The sequence below is a fragment of the Halichoeres trimaculatus genome, unplaced genomic scaffold (genome assembly GCF_033239565.1).
Source record: "Halichoeres trimaculatus isolate MK-OKI-2021-1 unplaced genomic scaffold, fHalTri1.1 fHalTri1_scaffold_8, whole genome shotgun sequence".
Lineage (NCBI taxonomy): Eukaryota > Metazoa > Chordata > Actinopteri > Labriformes > Labridae > Halichoeres > Halichoeres trimaculatus.
In genome coordinates this window covers 3,392,754-3,412,002 of record NW_027437186.1, presented here as the reverse complement: position 1 = coordinate 3,412,002, position 19,249 = coordinate 3,392,754, and the positions used below count along the sequence as shown (strand labels likewise).

The 19,249-nt window shown below is 41.8% G+C and overlaps 1 protein-coding gene across 1 annotated transcript in view; it reads right to left on the bottom strand.

The window, feature by feature from the left end:
* Positions 1–19,249, bottom strand: part of fancl (FA complementation group L) — a 47,632-nt gene that overhangs the window by 15,394 nt on the left and 12,989 nt on the right. Inside the window, exons 6-9 of the mRNA XM_074676346.1 lie at positions 16,173–16,269; positions 13,122–13,190; positions 2,343–2,493; positions 2,153–2,236 (exon numbers count right to left, since the gene is read on the bottom strand). Of these exons, the coding sequence (XP_074532447.1) occupies positions 2,153–2,236; positions 2,343–2,493; positions 13,122–13,190; positions 16,173–16,269 (401 nt within the window). The remainder of the gene's footprint in view (positions 1–2,152; positions 2,237–2,342; positions 2,494–13,121; positions 13,191–16,172; positions 16,270–19,249) is intronic.

Sequence of the window (19,249 nt, the reverse complement as noted above, 5' to 3'; positions counted from 1 at the left end):
AGTGTTTTTGTGCAGCAGAAGCCCAGGGCGCTCACACCAAACACCCCCTCCCTGCTCCTCTGCCGGTTTCCTCTGCACTCAGACGGGGCCATTTTTTACTTGACCAAAAACACAAATAAACGGACTCCCACCGAAAAAATCTGATATCGGTCTGCATTCACGCTTTATTTAGAGAATTTACAGCGCGTTACTTTCACACAAAAACACCGCTAAATAAGGCTCTAGTTCTCATCATGTTGTAAAACAGCGTGACCTCCGCTGCAGAGCCACAGCTGGCTACGAGGCGCTCGCCGCTTAGTGATACTGATACTGACTGATACACTAAGCGGCGAGCGCCTCGTGGCTGTGGCTCTGCAGCGGGGGTAGTGCCGTTTTACGACACAATGAGAACTAGAGCCTTATTTAGCTGTGTTTCTGTGTGAAAGTAGCGCTGAAAATTCTCTAAATAAAGCGTGAATGCAGACCAATATCAGATTCTTTTCCATGGGAGTCTGTTTATGTGTGTTTTTGGTCAAGTAAAATATGGCCCCGTCTGAGTGCAGAGGAAAGCGGCAGGGAGGGGGTGTTTGGTGTGTGCTCTGGGCTTCTGCTGCACAAAATCACTGCTGTAGGGGTAATTTCTGCCCTAAACCTTGTGATAGGACCCAACTTGTTCCATCCCGGAGTATCACTTTATAGGGTTATTGTTGCAGGGTTTTCTCTGGAAACTCACAAAAAAATGAAATATTTGGGAAAGTTATCAGCAGCCTGACTCCTAGAGATGCAGTGTGGAAAGTAAAAATAGGATAATTACTATTTAAAACAATTACAGGGAAAAAAAACATTATAAAATAAACAGGCAGAGTGTAACAGTACCTCAACAGTGCCAGAGACTTCAGACTGAACTCCCCGGCGTAATGTAATTAAGGGCCGTGCAGTTTAACCCTGAGGTATAATTTCTGCAAATCCCTTTTTTCTTTTACAGTTTTCGTCAACTTTTCACTAAAAACCTATCAAAGTCTGATCTTTCCTCTGATTTTTACGTCAACCAAATTAAAACAAGAGAACCATCAGTATTTCAAGTTTTGCGAAAGTTATGTCTTAAGGAAGCTTTTTTTTGTCATTTTCCTCAAAACTAATGAAAATCACAACAACCACATCTTTATAAACTCGTCATCGTTAATCTAAATATGTGAAACCCTGACTAATGGAATTATTTTGTTAAAGGGGATGTAAGGACTGTCCATTTGCCGTTAGGATTGCAGTGACACCTGTGGCCAGAATTGGTAGTGTTTTTCTGGAAATAAAAGACAGTTTCCCATGAGCACTACCACCCACTGTGGTAAAGATGGGATTCTACCAAGGTGTGCATTTGTTTTTGGAGAGCAGGTCTTTTTAACACTACTTATCTTTATTCAAGACATTTTTCCCAGGATGCAAAGCAACCAGGTAATGTATTTATTTGTAGTTTGTAGTTTGAAACAACAATCAGACTATGTAAGCTCTCTTTGTAGTTCAGTGTCAAGAAGGACAACAGACTATCTGTTTGGTGCTCTGAGACGTGTGCGTAACGTGTAACATTATGTAGTGTCATCAAAGGAACCTTTGGTCCATGTGTTGTAAATGGATCTGTATTCTTTTGGGAAAATCCAACCCGGCCACAGAAATGGAGAATTAACAATCAGTAATAGCAAAAGTTTGTGTTTATGATCTTTTTAGCTTGTGTATCGTGGACAGCCGAACATTTAAAAGATGTGCCCCTTTCAAGATGTGCCTTTAAAAGTACAAAAACTGAAATGCATCAAGAAACAATGTCCATAAGATAAAATTGTTGCTCTTTTAAAATTAATTGCATGTTTTTCCAATTTTCAGTTAAAATAAAATCTCAGTCCCAGAAAATGAGGAGCTCCGAGCATGAAGAAACATCTACTTTATGAAGGAAGGTATAAGGTGTTCTTAGTTTGTTAGCTCTAATTCCTAAGAAGAAACTAAGGAAACAGTCAGTCCTGAACCTGGTGGGCCCCTGATGACTGTCTCAGCACAGGAGAGGATGTGATGTGCTATAATACAGAGTGTCAGGCTTTGGTGTGTATCAGTGCAGATACACTTCCTATTCATATGCTTCATCTGAAAACACTGTCAAGTGTTGCCATGTCTCTGGGATCCTACCCACCATGCTCGGCTCCCAGCAGGCAGCACTCTGGCAGCATCTTGGGGTGTCTGGGATCCACCTCCACTTTGATGGACACGTTGTTTCCTGCACACACAGATAAGGACATACACCAACAGCTGACTTTTTTTTTTAAAGTAAAAAGAAAAAGCTGAGGACTTGTCTTAGGCAGTGCTGAGATCTGGCCTCCTACCGATGGCGATGCGCCTCATGGTGTCAGAGCGGTTGGGCTTTTCTGGCTCCAGTATCCAGGTCTTACTGTCAATCTCATCCAGGACGTCCCAGAACTCTGTCAGAGACTCCAAAAACAGTTGGAACTGATTGTGGAGTAGGTCCAGAGTACTCTACAAAACAAAGACAGAACAAGCACAGCACTTATTATAAAGCAACAGTCTTTAACAGCAAGAAGCTCCTGTTAAAACGACAGTTAATGATATTTAGGACATATTAAGAAAAATTCAAACAGCTTCAAAATTTTAAGACCAGCTGAAAACTTGTGGGAATTTACAATTTGCATTGTTTGATCTTAAGAAGTTTCTAGAGTTTCAAAACTCAAAAAGAAGAAATGGGAGTGAGACAAAAAAAAAAGAGTAAACAATTTATTGAAAACAACAAATATTCTGTTCATTGGCTGATCAAAAGTTTAAGACCACAGCTCAAACAAAAACAGTGAACCCCCAAAATAGAAACAAAAGTTTCAAAGAATTATTCACTGATTCCAGACACTTCAGATTTTTTTTTTCCTTTCGGTAAGAGTTCCTCTCCATCCATCCCCAAATGTTCTCAGAGTGATTAAGATCAGGGGAACATCAGGATGGTCCAAAGAGTGAGCTTATTCCTCTGGAAGAAGTCCTTTGTCAGGCTGACATTGTGACCTGCAGCGTTGTCCTGCTGAAAAGCCCAGTCATTACCACACAGACCAGGGCCCTCAGTCATGAAGGAGGCCCCCTGTAACATCTCCACAGAGCCAGCCGCAGTTTGACGCCCCTGACCAACCTGAAGCTCCATTGTTCCATTGAAGGAAAAAGCCCCAGATCATGATGGCGCCTCCTCCACTGTGCCACCATGAAAACTTCAGTGGGATCTTCTGGTCATGTCAGAAACTTTGAAGCAACCAGGACGTCAAGGTTCAGTTTTTTGTCCTCGCACTCTGCTCCAGTGACAGCTTCATTTGGGTTGAGGATTGCGAATGTCAGCGTTGGTGAGAAGTTTTTGAGTCTATCTCTGGACTTTTTGTTCCATAACCCTTAGGATCTTTGAAACCATCAGAAGGTCGTGACAGAGTGAATATCTGACAGGAAATCACACTGAATCCACATTTTTGTGCAGATTTTGTCTTTAAGGCTGTGATCTTAAACATTTGATTAACTGATGAACAGACTACTTCACTTTAATTGTTATTTGCAATAAAGCGCCATCTCAGTTTTTTTTTTTTTATGTCTCACCCCTATTTCTTCTTTTTGCATTTGAAACTCTTCAAAAAACCTTTTTAAGATCCAACATTGCAAAATGTAAATTCCAGCAATTTTTCACCTGATCTTACCATTTTGATCAGGTGTTTGGGCTAGAAACTCCATAAAGCTCAAACAGTCACCCTGTCGGTATGAAACATTATCATTCTATCTTGCTCAATGTTGTTTTGATATTTTAATGTGACTGGCTTCCATTACGTTATGAGGACAAAACAAGTAACACGAGCAGTCAACACTATTTTGAGCAAATGCAGCAAAGGAAAATTTTGCTTCCATCCACCTATTATCTACTATTGATATCACCAGTACTGGAGTCTCCAGACACAAGGCTGGGTACATCCTGGTCAGGGCAAGAGCCTATCAAGAGGCCAACATCCACCGAACATGCCTCTGTCATCTGTACCTGTTTACATCCAGGTAGGTAGGATAAATAGTGCATGTAAAGAGCTGCTCACTGTCAGCAGATCCCATGTATTTAATATATGTTTCACATCATCCCGTAAACAACAGTGTTTTCATCAAAACAAACTCACATTTTTTCTTTTTCTTGCAACCAAAACACCCAAATCAGATAAAGATGTCGGTGACACCAAGTGATACTCTGAGCATTTAAGAAATTAAACTGTTACAATTCATTTGAGCCAGATTAAGTGACTCGTAGTGGAGACAGGAACTGACCAGTTGGTAAAAAACTGCAACATCTTAAGCACACACACACACACACATCCTTTTTTACACCGACACACACACACACACACACACACACACACACACACACACACACAGAAGAAAGGGAGGCTGATAGAGGTGTCGGAGAGCAATACAGATGGAATGAGAGGGAAAGAATTAGGGGAAAAAATGAACCAAAAATTATGGGTCATTGTGCCAGCACAGTGCACACAATTAAGCATCGTCCAGGTGCTGAGAGCCTCAGCAATTACAGCCCAATTAATGCCAGTGGCATGATTACGGTTACAGCTTAGGATAACTACGCGAGGCCCAGTTCAGAGAGAGAAAAAAGACGGGGGAAGAAGAGCTGGTAATTGAATTCGTACTGTATCTGAGAAAAGACCGTGAGGGAGAGTGGAAGGCTGGAAGAAAATATAAAAGAGAGTGAATCCAAGCTAAAGTGTTATCTATTTACACTATCTACTGAATTACTGACCTCAATTTAGCTTTTTAAAGCAGCTGGGCCAAAATAATTCACTCCTCTTTGCAGGGATACTTGTAAATTGTAGTGGTGTTAAAAAGCCCCAGAAAAACAGACAGGCATGGGGAAATCAGGCAGCCAATGAGACCCCTCAGATGAGCTGGTCTACTGAGGCCACTGAGATGAAGAGGCCTTGTAGGATCTGTGAGACGAAAGGGCTTTCAATGTTAGGAAAACAAGGAAGAGGAAGAAAGACGATCTGATCCAAGGACAAGGGCTCCAAGAAGAAAGAAAGGTACCGAAGAACACCTGATCGACAACAAATAAGAGGATTCAAGAGGAAGCATGAAATATAAACACCATGAAAAGAGTCAGAGTCAGAAAACTCATACACATCATGTAAAGGCCCAATGGTTTCAAAAGAACTAAGATTTACACTTTTAAATCAGCCCCATCAGTTAAAGAAAAGTGACATGTTTAAGAAATAAACAAATTAAAAATGCAAAGACAAACTAGCACCCAGCTCAACCAGACACCAACATCAATTTGTTTGCACAGGACTGATTTATTACGTGTGTTATCTCATGACAGAATGCAAAAAGAGCAGGTGAGGCCATAACCTTTGTCATATGTACATGATTGCAGCCACGCGAAAGTCTGCAACACGCCCAGCTGTCAGTCACACCAGCCACACCCACAATTAAGCCTGATTATGCACAAGCCTTAGCTTAAATATATATATTTATAGCTCACACTCTTCTGCTTTTGCTGATTTTTTTATGTTGGTTGATGCTTACACTTATGATGGGTATTGAAAACCGGTTCCTGTTAAGAATCAATAAGAAATGCTTCAATCCATCAACATCATTAGTCGTCTTGTTTAACGATTCCCTGAACGATTCTTCATGTTACTGAGCATGGCAGAGAGATACCAGTTTCCCTAAATAAAATCTGATTCTGGATTTTCTACTTTTGGGTTTTACTGAAGAAGTGAACACAAAGAAATGTCCATTCCTCTCTCACAGCAGGTTCCTATGAAATACATTCAACATGTTATACATCCACTGATGTGCCAAAAACCATATTGAAAAATTAGCACTCGCTTGATGCTAATGTATATGAGAAATCGCATTGATATGCTCGCTGTTAGCATACATTGGTATAACTTTGATTTTAAACAGAATTTCAGTTTTTATCACAGAAACACATCACAAATACTCTTTGTAAAACATACGGACAACTCTTAGGGCTCTAATTTCATAGACCAGGCACAAGCGCAGGCGCACCTGCCCTGCGCCGGCCTTCGCCGCATGGACAGGGCGTGACTGGCGCACTTTGCAAGTTTCCTGCAGTGCCAAGAGAGGCGCAGTCAAGGCGCAGAGGAGTGCCAAGTTGCGCGTCCACGCCTCCCTCCGCGCAAATGGCAGAGATGGAGGAGAAAAGCCGTGAGTGGGTTTAACACAACTGAGCACTGTCTTCACCAATCAAATGAGCGCCTCTCCTCGCCTTTAAATGCCCTGCCGCCGAGGCGTAGCGTCAGATTGGTCTGAGTGATCCCCAGCACCGCGGAAACAGTGCTGATAGCGGAGACGGTCAGAGCCGCTGTCTCTGCAACAGGAGAATGGACAGCGGGGCACATCGGGGGACCATAGCACGTCACCGTGTGGGCCAGCTCCCAGGACAGATGTAATCTGTTCCTTTGTCATTAATAGGAGTACAAAATGAAGAGACAGTTACACAGCTGGCTTATCCATTCAGAATACTTTTGATCCACCTGCACTCCTGGTTTGTCATCACCAAATAGCAGAACCTTTGGTGATTTACTGTATACTCTCCCCGTGTCTCCGCCTCATCCTCCTTAAAATAATGTACTCCATCTTTTTAGATCAGGTTAAAATAAAGACTAAAACAGAGAAATATGGGAAATCACAGGTAAATCCTGAGTGACAAACATTTATTTTGTCTCTTTTTTCTTCTTCTTTTCTCTCCCTCTTTTCTTTGAATTAAATGAAATGAGAGAAGCCAGATATATACTCAGTATCAGATGTTAAGGCTGTTTGTTGTTTAATTGTAAGATGTGCATCAAACTTCCAGCTGCCGTCAGGTTAACTTTCCATTATGACAAACGGCTTTAATCTGACATCAGATGTGAGGGGACAGTTAATATAGATACAAATGTATATGCTGGTTCAGACGGTTACATTAAATAGTGATTGCTGTGATTGTTTATTGCATTAAAATGTGTCTGACACTCTGGAAACCTGCTTCTGAGGCTTTGTTGACGTGTGCGCACATGTGCGCCTGTCACCAAATAACAGCTGCGCAGGGTGCGCTCCGCTTTGTGCGGAGTATAGACCAGGTTGGAGCTGACGAGCTTTCATTGCACTTTCTGCACTTTTTTGGCACAAAATTGTCACTACGCCAACATGAATCTGCCGACACCTCCCCCTGGTGCGCCGTCACACCCATCACTGCGCAGACGGTCTACCAAATTGTCAAATTGGCAGCGCAGGGCGGTGCACCACACTAAATTATCACTGCGCAGGGTGCACCAGGCTTGCGCCCCCTGCGCCACAAAATTAGAGCCCTTAACGTCAAAATGCTCACAGGTGAGATAGAAGACAAGGTACTTGTAGGCTCATGGCTGACTTCAGCATAACTGCAGCAAGCTTGGTGATCTAAACAACTCAAAGTATGGCTGTAACTTCTTCATCACACTAGATGGCCAACTTCAGTTAATAACATATAACAAAACAGTGCATCAGCGTCACATGATTTGTGAGTTTTTACTTATTATTATTTATGACCAGAGATATCCAGATCCAACGACCAATTTCACATTTCACATGTGTACTGATAAACTTAATAAATTGTTGTTGACCCTGAAAACCTGTAACGCTACTTTTTGTTCAGGGAAAATTCACAGGAGAAATTGATAAAGAATTGGATCGATAAGCAGATTTAGATAAGAGCGTAGTTATTATTATAATCTTATCAATACCCATCCATAGTTTACACAGTGCTCAGCTGGTAGCTCTGAAGCCAGCCGGCTCATTGCATAAACCTCTGGAGATTCCTGCAGAACTCTGGATAATGAAGACGCACAGGGGACACAGAAGAGGCAACAACTAGGAGGGAAGAGAGTTGAAGCAAGAGTACAGAGGGTTTTGGAGAGGAGATATGAGCCGTGTTATAATGGAAAAACACAAGATTTTTGTTTAAGAAGATGGAGGAGCTAACAGGACTATCCAGGGGTCAGACGAAGTTTGGGGGATGCAGTATGATGTGCCTTACAGAAATGGTTTCATCAGGATATTCCCGACCACACTGTCACCATTGACAGCTTCCGTAGTGTGCGTGTTTAACTAATACCAAAGCTTAAGCACAAGGAATATTCCAAATAAGGCTGCACAATATATAATTTTAGTGTCCTCATCGCAAAATGTGCTTGCCCAATATTCACATCCCAAGGTTATGTGATTGATGCAATATATTATGCTGGTTCTAGAGATGTTTCTAAACATTTCTTTTCATTTATTCATACCTGGCACAGTATTCAAGCCTACTTAAAAGGCAAAACATGGGAGGAGGACAAATTTGTGAGCCACTCTGTGTCTGCTCATATTCAATGAATATACCTGTAACATCATTTGGTCGTAAAGGGAAACTTAAAAGATAGAACCTCTGAGCAGGAGCTTGTCATTGAAAAAGTCTGACCTGACGTGAGAATAGTCACTTGCAGTAAATGTTACAGATTGTTAACAATAATTAATGGATGTAGACATGATTTAAATGCTTTGTCAACATAAATAGCGTTCACAGATGCAATAAGAGACAGAGGCAACAAGGTGCGAGTAGGGATGGGTACCGAATAAGGTACTTTTAAAGGTACCGACCGAATTCTGTCAAAAGTATCGGTTACCGATTCATGTAAAATCAAAAGGTACCATGTTTAGGTACCTAAAAGCATCCTTGTGACTGTGAGGGAGTGGAGGAGTAGGCAATTTTCCATGCTGGACATGAACATAGCACAATAAGGTTAGATACTGAAGAATAAATATGTTAAATTGAAAAGAATTGACATTTTATTATCAAACAAATTGATATTTTTAACCACATAAACACAAAAAAGTACCAAAAATGAGTACCGTTGAGTACCGGTACCGATTGCCAGGTACCGGGCATTGGTATTGTATTGTTTCAAATGTGAAAGGTACCCTAGGTGCGAGTCTGTTATTATCAGAGAGATCAGGGAGAATTCAGCTGAACAGATTGAGGCAGTAAACTTCAGGACATATCGCAATATATCACAGGAAAGTAAAATATCACAGTGTCATTTTTCCCCAATACCGTACAGCCCTATTCCAACTATTTTACTTCCACTACTTCTACAAATGAAGTGATTCTGATTCTGTGTCTGACCCAAGAGGACTCCCAAAAGACTATGTTTTTGTACTTTTACATTAGCTTATTTTAAACTATAGGGGATGCCCCTTTATTATCATATCTTCATAATTTACTGACAAATTCAGAGATTACACTTTGTAACAGAGACTAAGAAATCCATACTCGCATTCATCTGTTTTCATTCACACGGAAACCTTCTTCATTTCTTAGTTTAAGCAGGTTTGGGTCGTTAAAAATCACCTTTATATGTACTGCAGGCAGGACACAAGGATGCACACACACACACACCACATACACATACACACACACACACACACACACACACACACACACACACACACACACACACACACACACACGCACACACACAGGTTTATTTCTCTTGCCATTCTAGTTCCACACAAATGCACAGAGTGGCATGTCTTGGCCCTGCAACAGAGCAGGCAATAATTACTCATTCAAATGAACATGTCAGGACTGCCGACAGACAAGCCCTTCCCCCCGCCACACGTATACACGCATACACACGCATACACACACACACGCACACACACACACACACACACACACACACACACACACACACACACACACACACACACACACACACACACACACACACACACACACACACACACACACAGCACAAATCAGACAAAAACACACTTGGCACAGATGCATGCACACACACAGACGTATATACACACACATACACACACATGCACACACATTTCATGTTGCGGTGTGGGAGAGATCCATCAACGGCCCAGCAGGCAGACAGGCTCCATACGGTAGCGCTGTTCTAAGCTGGTCCTCACTGTACGCCTGCCATGTATCAGCTCAACAGCACACACACACACACACACACACACTGATATACACACACACATTAGCATCTCTCTGCTCAAATTCTCTTTTTCACTGTCTCCTGTCTGATTTTCACCTCCACATACACACACACACACACACACACACACACACACACACACACACACACACACACACACACACACACACACACACACACACACACACACACACACACACACACACACACACACACACACCCCTCTGTTATATATGTGAAACACTGGGTAGAATGGTCCAGTTCAATGCTGAGACATGGAGCAGTAGTTTCTGTGATGGAAAACTGCTAGTGTGACTGAGAAAAAAAAAATAAAAAATTCTCAGAGTGTGTGTGAGTGTGTGTGTATGCTTGTGTTTGTGTGTGTGTGTGAGGGAAATAGAAAGAACTTGACACACACGCTCAGAAGCAGTGACAGAGATAAGAAGCAGAGCTACATTACAAAAATACAAGACAGCAAACACAGTAATGAGGAGACAAAGAAAGCAAAGCTGGTTTTACATCACAACACTGACACTTGTTAAAGTAGACTGAACCCAGAGGGAGTGTGTGTTTGTTTGTTATCTCCATACTTTCAGACAGTTCAACCAGATAAAAAGACCCATTGAGATCAAGATCTCTTTTCAAGGGCGACCTGGCCAAGAGGTCAGCAACACACGTCATTAAACAAATTACAATATCAGGATACACAATCTGGGTACTCTGATTTCTCCTCTAAAACACTACACTAATGCTGAATTCAACCATTTGATGCATAAAATGACACCGGTATAATGATTCAAGCAGACCCTTCAGGTACTTTGAAAACTTGCATGCAAAAAGGAGAAAATCACAATCAAGTTCAGTTCCAGTAAAATACTTCATTCAGATTTATTCAACTGGCTGAATGTATTATGTGAGGATCTCAATAGTTCTCTACAATTGCAACCTTGAAGACCAGTTTAACTTGGAAAATAACATGAACTAAAGCTGGAGATGACTTAACCCTACTTTCATGCCCATAAATCAACCACCTGGATATCGTTGGTCATGCTGACAGGACTCTGCTAGTGACCCCTGTCTCTGAGCCTGAGGTCTGATTGTAGTCCGGGGATTTTCCTTCACCCCCCTCTGTTTACTTTGCAGCTCGGAGTTCTCTTTTTGGTGTGTTGTTAGACATATGTAGAAGTTTGTGATGTTGCCACAGAACCTTATTCTTTGTCTTCCAATATTGCAACAGGCCTAAAACCCACAACCCGCGACAGATGAGATATGTAAGGCACTTTTTTCCCTCCACTCCTGATACAAACAGGGTTAGGGTTAGGGTTAGGTTACAAAACATTTTCACGACAGTTTGTACTGAATGTTCCCAATCAGGGACAGGTGAGTACGGATACCAGGTACAGGTGTCGGACTGATACCAGCCTTATTTCACAGCATAAGGTACAGGTATGAAGGCCGCCGATACTCAGAGCAAAAAAATTTTGAATGAACAAAGGAGAGTTAAGAGCTAAACTGTTTTATTTTGAATGTTAGTTTATCTAAGGCTGCATTCAGACCAGAAAAGTCCTTTTGGTCCACTTGTTTGGTCCGGACCAAAAGCGGACTTTATTTTTTTCATTAGGTGCGGTTTGTATTCAGATTGTAATTTTTGCGAGTGGACTATATTCTGTAAACACATCCACGTGTGTGACGATCAGTGCTCTCATTGGACAGCACTGACAAAGGCGGCACACAGAATACAGACCTGGAAATGGAGGTTAACATGTGTGTTTGTGCTCTTATTAGAGCTGCAAAATCATTTTCAGTTTCAAGAGCAGCTCCTTCAAAGAAGGCTTAACAACACCGTTTACAATTTTGGAACAGTGAAGACGAATGCGCGCAGCAAGGAGACGTTATGCTCTGCGTGTCCTGACCCACGACATGCCAGCAACAGCGTGGCTAAACAGAAGACTGAGGATCAGGTATGAACCTATGCACCCCGATGTTAGGAAAGATAGACGTAGTGAGCCATCTTCTCATTTAGCCTCTTTGGTCAAAAGAGAGGAGGAAAACAAACATTCATGCACGTGTCAGTTTATTGAGGCTGGCAAACTTACCGAGGACGTTTTTATTTATCTATGGTTAATTGATTTATTGATTATCGTGACAGGCCTATTGGTTACCGGTATCCCTATTTATCACTGTTAATTAAAATTTTATGAATCAAGAGTACCAGTGGTATCGGCACTTGGTGTCGCTGAGTACTCAAGAGGGAGTACTCTGGGAGTACTTTGGTCTGAAAAAAAGTGGCATGGAACATCCTTAGTTGTACTTATTTTTTTACATTTCACGTGCAACAATCCGTGACACACCGAGTGTACTCGCTATATACCCACCTCTAGTTATATCACACATAGAGGTGGAGCAAACTCGGCAGGTGGGAACATATTTTGTTTTGAATAATAAAACATTATTTAAAAAAAAAAAAGAAAAAAAAAGAAAGAGGAACCCTTCCCAATTAACTCACAACGTCACTGTTCTTTGAATAAATGACAAAATGACATGATAGGTGAATGTTTGGGAGTAGTATTTGTTACGATGAGGCTGCAGGGTTTAAATTATAAATAGTGTTGTACTTATATTTCACTTTTCCCTGACCACTCAAAGTGCTTTTGATGTCACGAATCCTCTACTCTGCTTCAATCCTTCAGTGTCCACATTAGGACTTCCAGTGTTGAACCTCCAAAGTAAGATTTCCGAAGTGTATTTTGTCAAACACAGCTGACAAATAATGATGTGACAGAATCAGCATAATAAGCTGGCATCAGTGCCTCACAGCTGGAAGTCTGCTGCTTTGAAATGTTAATTAAATGCCTCTTTTTTTTTTTTCGAAGTGTGTGATGAGGGTAAATGAAACCAAAGATGTGTGATTTCAGAAAGCAGGTCACACTTGTTCATGTCACTGTTGCAGGTAGTTCGTAGGTGTTTAGATCTCAAACAGACATCACTGTAAACTTTCCTCTGAGTGTTTGATCATTTTACACAGAAACACCCTCTTTAATTAGACATACACTAAGGGTGCCTGAAAAGCTTTGGTCAGAGAATGTGTGAACATACCTGTGGTGTCCATGTGACGGGCAGAGGGATGGGCAGGTCAGCTGAGCACTCAGGAGCCTCTGCAGGGTGCTGTGGATGAGACCATTGAACAGTCACGTTGTTTGAAAAGTTTTAAAAGCTGCTTAGCCTAAAACAAGGCTCTTCTCACAGAAACGGCCTCTCTGACCCGTTTGGAAACGGGTTACTGGTTGGAGCTTGAATGCACCTTCTTCTTTTGAGTTTCCTGAAATGATTCGTGCCGTATTGAAAGACAGCTGTCAAATGCAGCCAAGAGCCCCCAAACTCCTTTTGTCAGCCAGATTTTCTCTCTTTGTTCACCTTCACCAACAAGCTACTTTCTGTCCTTCCCCTGAGCTCTTCCTCTCCCCCTCCCCTGCGATCCAAACCCCTCCACGTGTCCGTGCCAGTGCTGCCTCCTCCCTGGCTGTGCCTGGTGAGGGATGACCTGGCGCTGGATCTGGCGGAAGCAGCTGGAACGCAGGAAGGACTTCAAGCTATTTTTACCCCGTGCCAAAGGGGTGAGGAGGGCCAGGTGGGCAGGTGGGCTCAGAGAGGGGTCCCACCACCCTCCCTTGTCTCTGGTGGATGTCATCTGGGCTTAGGTAAGCACCAACTCACCCTGACACTCACAACTACACAGTGAGACACACATGCACCTGCCAGCTACACACATCAGGTTTAGATACAAAGACTTCACTTTTCCTTCATGTCTACATGAGCAACAGTAAAGGTCTGAGGAGCAGCTGTATGTTTAAAACTTCAAATCCCACTATTGCTCCTTTCATTTTAAATTTACATTGTTTCAACAATTATAAATGCAATTGCAATATCTCTACATTTTATCATAGAGCACTTCCTCTTGGTTTAGGACTTCTTGGGGAGAAAGTTGTCTCACTTTTCTCTCACCAATTAAGTTCCCTGATGTTACTTTAAAAGCACACAGGGCCTAGAAAGAGGAGTCAGTTTGGCTTAGCAGAACAACGTGCTCCCAATCTACAAGGGATGGGCAATGGTTTTTGAATATTTGAATAGTAATTAATACTAAAGACGCTATGAGGGGGATCTGTGTTGATTGGACTCCCTTGCCACCGTCTGGCCCAGAGTCTGACACACACTGTCGTAAAGACATGACTTTTATCCAGGCATTTTTGTTTTGGAGATAATTTTCTTTGTTTAAGTCAACTTTTTACTGGATACAACGCAACGAGGTAAGGTATTTATCAGTACAGTTACGTAATGCTGTTTAAAGTGTGACAACAAGCAAACGTAGGTTTGTATTGTACCTCGGTAGCTGGCTACTAGCAGCCTGGAGCTAAGACAACAAGCAAACTGTCAGTTCCTTTAGTAGCCATCCATATGTAGCACTGGCAGCCTGGTGCTCTGACGTGTCGGTAATGTGTAAGGTTAGTGAATCCTAGTTGTGTCCTACCAGTCATCTACCAACTCCAACCTCACCAAGCAGAGCTAACGTAACCTCACTCTTCATTTTATTGATAGACTCTCAAGTTTGAACAGACCACTGCAGAATAACTGCTGACTGTGGGTTGGAATGAACATTAACACAAACAGCTTAGCCCTTTTAGCCTTTAGCATCGTGCTCTATCTCTCTCCTGTTTCTCTTTCTTCTGCTCTTCTGTCATTTTTCAGTCTGACAGTTAGGCTCCAGTGTCCATCACTACAAAATTAATCACAGAAATCGTTTTCAGCAGAGAAAAACACAGACCTCTCTTCTCTCTCCTACACTTCTCAGCTGGCGTGGTGTTGTCAAAGAGACTTTGAGGTGCCGTAAATCAATCCCATCTTGTTCCACCTGATCGGGAAGCTCTGAAGAACATCTGAAGTAGCATTTTGAAATAACCTATATTTGGTATGATAATCTCATTTTAAAGTGTTGATTATGATCATGAAGATATCTAGAGGGGAGACTTTTTCGAGATCACTTTCAAACTTCTCACAACCCTGTTTAAGTCCCAGTTTTGTTAATAATTAAGCAATAATTGATCGTTACCAATTCTAAGATGGATCATGAAAAATACTTGAAACCTGCCTCCCTACTTAGTTTTGTAAAGAGTGTATTTTGTGTGTTTTAATAGATGAATACTCTATTTTGTTGATATTTTAATGGGTAAGTGTGACGTCAGAGTTTACAGTGCAAAGTTTTCTCAATTGGAGGAAATGACCAGAACTGGAAATTAGAGCAGAGTAGTGATGAGCTGAAAACACATGAGGCAATAATCTCTGATTGGAGTGCAACTCTTTATTAACATCCCCTCACGACACCAGTGCTTCCTGTACAGAAACTGGGGAACTTGTGGAGATCCTTGAGACAATTAGAGGAGTTACCAGCAACTTAAATGTCACAATAATTGAATTTACAAAACGAGCACATCCAGAGATGACTAATCTGCTTCAGTCAGGGCTGGGGCTGCGTGCATCTACTCAATCTATCAACTCAGGGTAAATCAAGCAAAGCCATAACCTGTTCCTGGTTCTTGTCACCTCCTCTCTGATAATTCTCAGGTCTGTGACATGCAAACATTTCAGACACCCTGCTACTCCTCCAGCCTACATTCACCGTTATCTCCAGTCAGTAAAGGTTGCTCAAACCCCCCAAACAGCAGCGAGCACAGACAGCAGCTATGCAGATGAGTGTGGGTGTATTGCTTTTCTTTATGCATAGAGGAAGGCTTTCTAGCACGCTGAGGTCTGTGTAGAGATGTTTTATCTGTGCTACATCTCAGTCACAGTGGGTTATCATGTCTCCCCACACCCGCTCCAGTTTGACCCAGATTTAGGGGTGCAGATGTAAATCAGTGATTTGCTATCAGCAAATTGAACATCCCATACGCGTTTGGCGGAGTTGGCCTGTGTGGATTTGGATTGGCTGTAGGTCAACATCAAATTGAGGAGTTTTCCAGTTGATGGTGGGTAATTTTCAGAGTGAAAAGTACTTACAGTAAACTCTGTGTGTGTGTGTGTGTGTGTGTGTGTGTGTGTGTGTGTGTGTGTGTGTGTGTGTGTTTCTGCAAGCACAGGGAGAGTGTGTCTTACCTTAGACTTGAGTTTAATAGTGAGGACATGCTGCCTTCCAGAGGAATCCTCCGCCTTTAGTTTCAACGTTCTGAACTCTGTGTCTATGAACAGCAGCCTGATGACACACACAAACACGCACACACACACACACACACACACACACACACACACACACACACACACACACACACACACACACACACACACACACACACACACACACACACAAATACACAACACATTACACAATAAATCAACACCCGTGCACAGAGAAGGGTACACTTAACAGGGTAAACTGACAACAGCCATCATCCTTCATTAATCACGTCTGCTGAGAGTCATATTGAGACATCAACACTTTAGATTTATCACCCTGTGTACAAACACAGTAACATTACATCAGGATACAGCTCCATGCTCAGAACATCACAGACACACTGCATCCTCTTCTTCTCTGGAGTCTAACTCCCTCTCATCCTGGAGAGATAGAATAAATATGACCACAGAGGATGAGAGCACTTTGTGCTGATTTAAGATGGAAACATCATAGATAAAAAATAAAAAAAGCACACAACTGCCAGTAAGCTCCGTTTTTGTGCCAGAGCAATGAAGCAAAAAAAACATACAAACAGGAATAACCATTAAGTAAGGGTCAAAAAAAAGATTACATAAAGGTATTGAGATATTTTATGGGATTTCCCCTTGGTTCTATATACTTTTGACATTATTCAAAACGAAGTCATATTTGTTTCTAGGGAAAAAAAAAAAAAAAACACAGCCAAGGAGCAGTCACTAAATGGCTTAAACTCAGAACCTTTCACATTTACCACTAACTATTTTGTTTAGGGATGCATGATATTATCGGTAATATCGGTATCGGCTGATAAAAGCCTAAAAACACGTTTATCAGCATCGGCAGATATGAAAATTTCTGCCAATAGGCACAGCCGATAAGGTGCTATTCAGTTAGGATTATTATTATATTCCATCTGAAAAATAAGCTCCTTACATAAAATGTAGCACTTCATTTATTTGCACTGCAGAGCTCTGTGTCTGTCACCAGGTTGTTACAGTAGCTCTATCAAATGCAACTTGGTTATGTTTAAAAATGCATTGTACATTTAAAGTTCATGTGATCTAAAGAAATTATTTTTCTGTATTTCAATACTGAATGTTTTGAGTTTGAAAAAATAATACATTTCTTATTTATGGTAAAATCAAATGTTTTTTGTCTTGTTTTATGTGTGTTTCTTAAACAAATAAGACTGTCACAATAAGAGTAACATATAAATTCCAGTACAGGATAGACTTAGCTTTCTTTACAGTGAAAAAAACAAACAAACTTGTGATTATCGGTATCGGCCAAAAAGGGTTTCAATATATCGGCATATCGGATATCGGCAAAAATCCAACATCGTGCATCCCTAATTTTGTTTATTAAAATTTTACTTTCCCAGCAAAGCTATTTCACTGAAACTTAAACAGAAAATAGCCCAAAAGTGCATATCAAGTTTGCAGCCGAAAGACTTTTATCATCCAAACAACCCAGATGACGCAGCATGTTGTGATGAAACAAGAAAAAACCACAGTGTCTACGTATTTCAATTAAGGGTGAAACAGTACACAAAAATCACGGTTCTGTACGTACCTTGGTTTTAGGGTCACGGTTCGGTACATTTTTGGTACAGTATGGAACAACGCAAAACCATTTGCTTATTTAGCATGTTTATTAAACCAAAAACTTGTCATTATACAGCGAGGGGGGAGGCTCTTCAAGCTCCGGTTGGTCGTTGGCAGCAGCCATGATGCACAATTCAGACACAAGCTCCTGTGGCCACGGAAGCTCTTTGATATTCATCTTCTGATTGGCTCACCGTGAGACGTCGCGTCCACATGATATGCACATGATCGCAAAGCACGAATCACAGACCACTTTCCTCATGAATATTAAGAAGCCTTCCCTGCTCAGCCAATCATAGACGAGTACTCACGTGAATATTAAAGAGCCATGTGCAGCGGCTAACATAAACTTACTGTACTTGTTCAAATACAGCACTGTACCGAACCGAACAGCCTTATGGAACGGTTCGGCACGGATACATGTACCGTTACACCCCTAATTTCAATATATCTGAGAAAAACCCACAGATAGCGATTTGCCAAATTTGTGATGCGTCCACGAGAAGTGATCCAGGCTGCGATGGATGTGGACCACCCGCTTGGAGACAGAGAAGCACACAGCGCAGGAAAAGGACTCTTCTCTCTGAATTAGATGTGATCTCTGAATCAGATCCCTCTTATAGATCTGGTTTATAAATAGTAATAATGTTATCTATCTAATTTTTACATGACAGGATGGTCACGTGTTGACCACTCTCCTCTGCTCTCTGTGTCTGCGCACATCCCAGTTCTGGCCAATGGGTACACAGACACACGAACACAGGAGTGAGGTTATGCATTCAAGCAAAGCTACAGACAAACAACAAATCATTTAAATAAAATGCAGTCCTGCAGTAGAGTCCAGGCTGTACAAGCAGAGGATGTGCATGAAATCGATGGCTGGGATTAGGAACCCTGGACTCCAGACTGCATTAGCACTTGGAAAATCAGAGGGATACACTGATCGAGGCTGATTTAATTGTATTTCCTATATGATTTATTCAGTTCAGAGTAAGGGCTGGTAAATGTATTCCAACACTACAGGGTCTTTGGTAGTCACAGCAGTCAGCGTGTGGAAGTGATGTGTCTCCCCTGACCTTAGCAAAGGTTAACAGTTTCAAGCTTGAGTCAACCTCTAAATCAGACCACCTCCTCACTGAGCTAATTATAACCCATTGAAGCTGAGGACAAAACACTGATCTGGCCTGGGCACACACCAAGACTGCAGTCAGATTTACTGCTGCACACTCTGAGGGAGTCACTCCCTCCTCCCCTGGAGTCCTTCTCTGCTCGACTGAAGGCCTGGAGACAAAAGACCGACCTGAGACAAAGGATTTGGATGGTCCTCCTCCAGATTTACAGTACATTACGATGGACGCTCTGTGCCGAGGCTGACATGGGCTGTATATCTGCCAAGGATTTATGGGGTGTGTTAG